This window comes from Aplysia californica, unplaced genomic scaffold (assembly GCF_000002075.1).
Source record: "Aplysia californica isolate F4 #8 unplaced genomic scaffold, AplCal3.0 scaffold00471, whole genome shotgun sequence".
Lineage (NCBI taxonomy): Eukaryota > Metazoa > Mollusca > Gastropoda > Aplysiida > Aplysiidae > Aplysia > Aplysia californica.
Genome location: NW_004797741.1, coordinates 87,764 through 89,048, shown reverse-complemented (window position 1 = coordinate 89,048; position 1,285 = coordinate 87,764). Strand labels below are relative to the sequence as shown.

At 34.0% G+C, this 1,285-nt stretch overlaps 1 protein-coding gene across 1 annotated transcript in view; it reads right to left on the bottom strand.

Moving 5' to 3' along the window:
• Positions 1-1,285, bottom strand: part of LOC101860595 (proton myo-inositol cotransporter) — an 82,077-nt gene that overhangs the window by 6,111 nt on the left and 74,681 nt on the right. The window contains exon 8 of the mRNA XM_035971615.1: positions 881-1,033. Within this exon, the coding sequence (XP_035827508.1) occupies positions 881-1,033 (153 nt within the window). The remainder of the gene's footprint in view (positions 1-880; positions 1,034-1,285) is intronic.

The window sequence follows — 1,285 nt, the reverse complement described above, 5'->3', positions numbered from 1 at the left end:
AATAGATAGATAGATAGATAGATAGATAGATAGATAGATAGATAGATAGATAGATAGATAGATAGATAGATACCAGCCCTCTTTATCTATATATTTATTATATTTTATAATATACTCTCATTTCATCCGCCCACTTACTCACAGTGCCACTCTTAGTGCGTATTCTTTCGCTATAAATCAGTGGTAACTTGTGAATCCATCTACTTATTTAATCAATATTTCAGTGTTTTATTTGTTTCGATATTAAAATTTTCACCTGAGTATCAATCTATTGAAATGTAAAGCCACAATGCAATTGAATAATATCCAAACAAACCAACAAACTAAATAGTATGCGCTAAACAAACACATCGAAAAAAAAATTATTGAAACAACAACATAATGCAACGGCAAAATAAATAGGCGTGGACACTGCCCAGACAACCTTATTGAGGCTTAATCTTCGAAAAAAAAAAGTCAAGCTTGAGTGAAGAAATAAATGAACAAAGAGTGTAATCAAAGGATGAAGGAAGGAACAAAAAACACCTGGAATATGAAATAATCATAGTGAAAACTCATTTCCGAAGTCAAACAGCAGAGAGAATAATGTAAGAAACAATTCTTAAGATTCAACTGTCACACTTGGGGAAAAGATATAATTGAAAGTTAAAACTAATAAATGAACTAGTGAATGAGAGAATGGGCAACGAAAAGTAAAATAAGACAATTTAACTTATAACATTTCTTTTTTTTAAATGACTGTAGGAAATTATGACGGAACATGCAGGAAATTATGAAGTAATAAATGTTTGATTTATAGCATGAGTTCAATTTTAAAGATTGAAAAGTAAACAAACAAACATAATATGAAAGATTTAAAAAATGCTAAAACGCCCGTTACCATATCTCGTGAGCGACTCAGTGAGACTGATGAAAGACATAGACACAGCCAGGTTGAACGCCCAGTTGGTGAAGGTGGAGGCGGCGTTGCCAGTACTGCGGGCCCACAGTGGGTAGATCTCCGAGTTGATAGTCCACGGCATAGGGCCCATACCTGAAACACGACTTGAGTTTGAGGCTCGGGTAATGATGATGATGATGATGATGTGGGTGGTGATGATGATGATGATGATGATGATGATGTTGAGGAAGCCCATGGGGCGAAACGTTGAGCTATTAAACAAATTTAAACATTTTATATTGTTATTTTATTTTTGTCTAAAATTAAAACAAGACTCTCCCTCCTACCCTGCTTACCAAACAATGATGATGATGATGATGATGATGATGATGATGATGATGATGA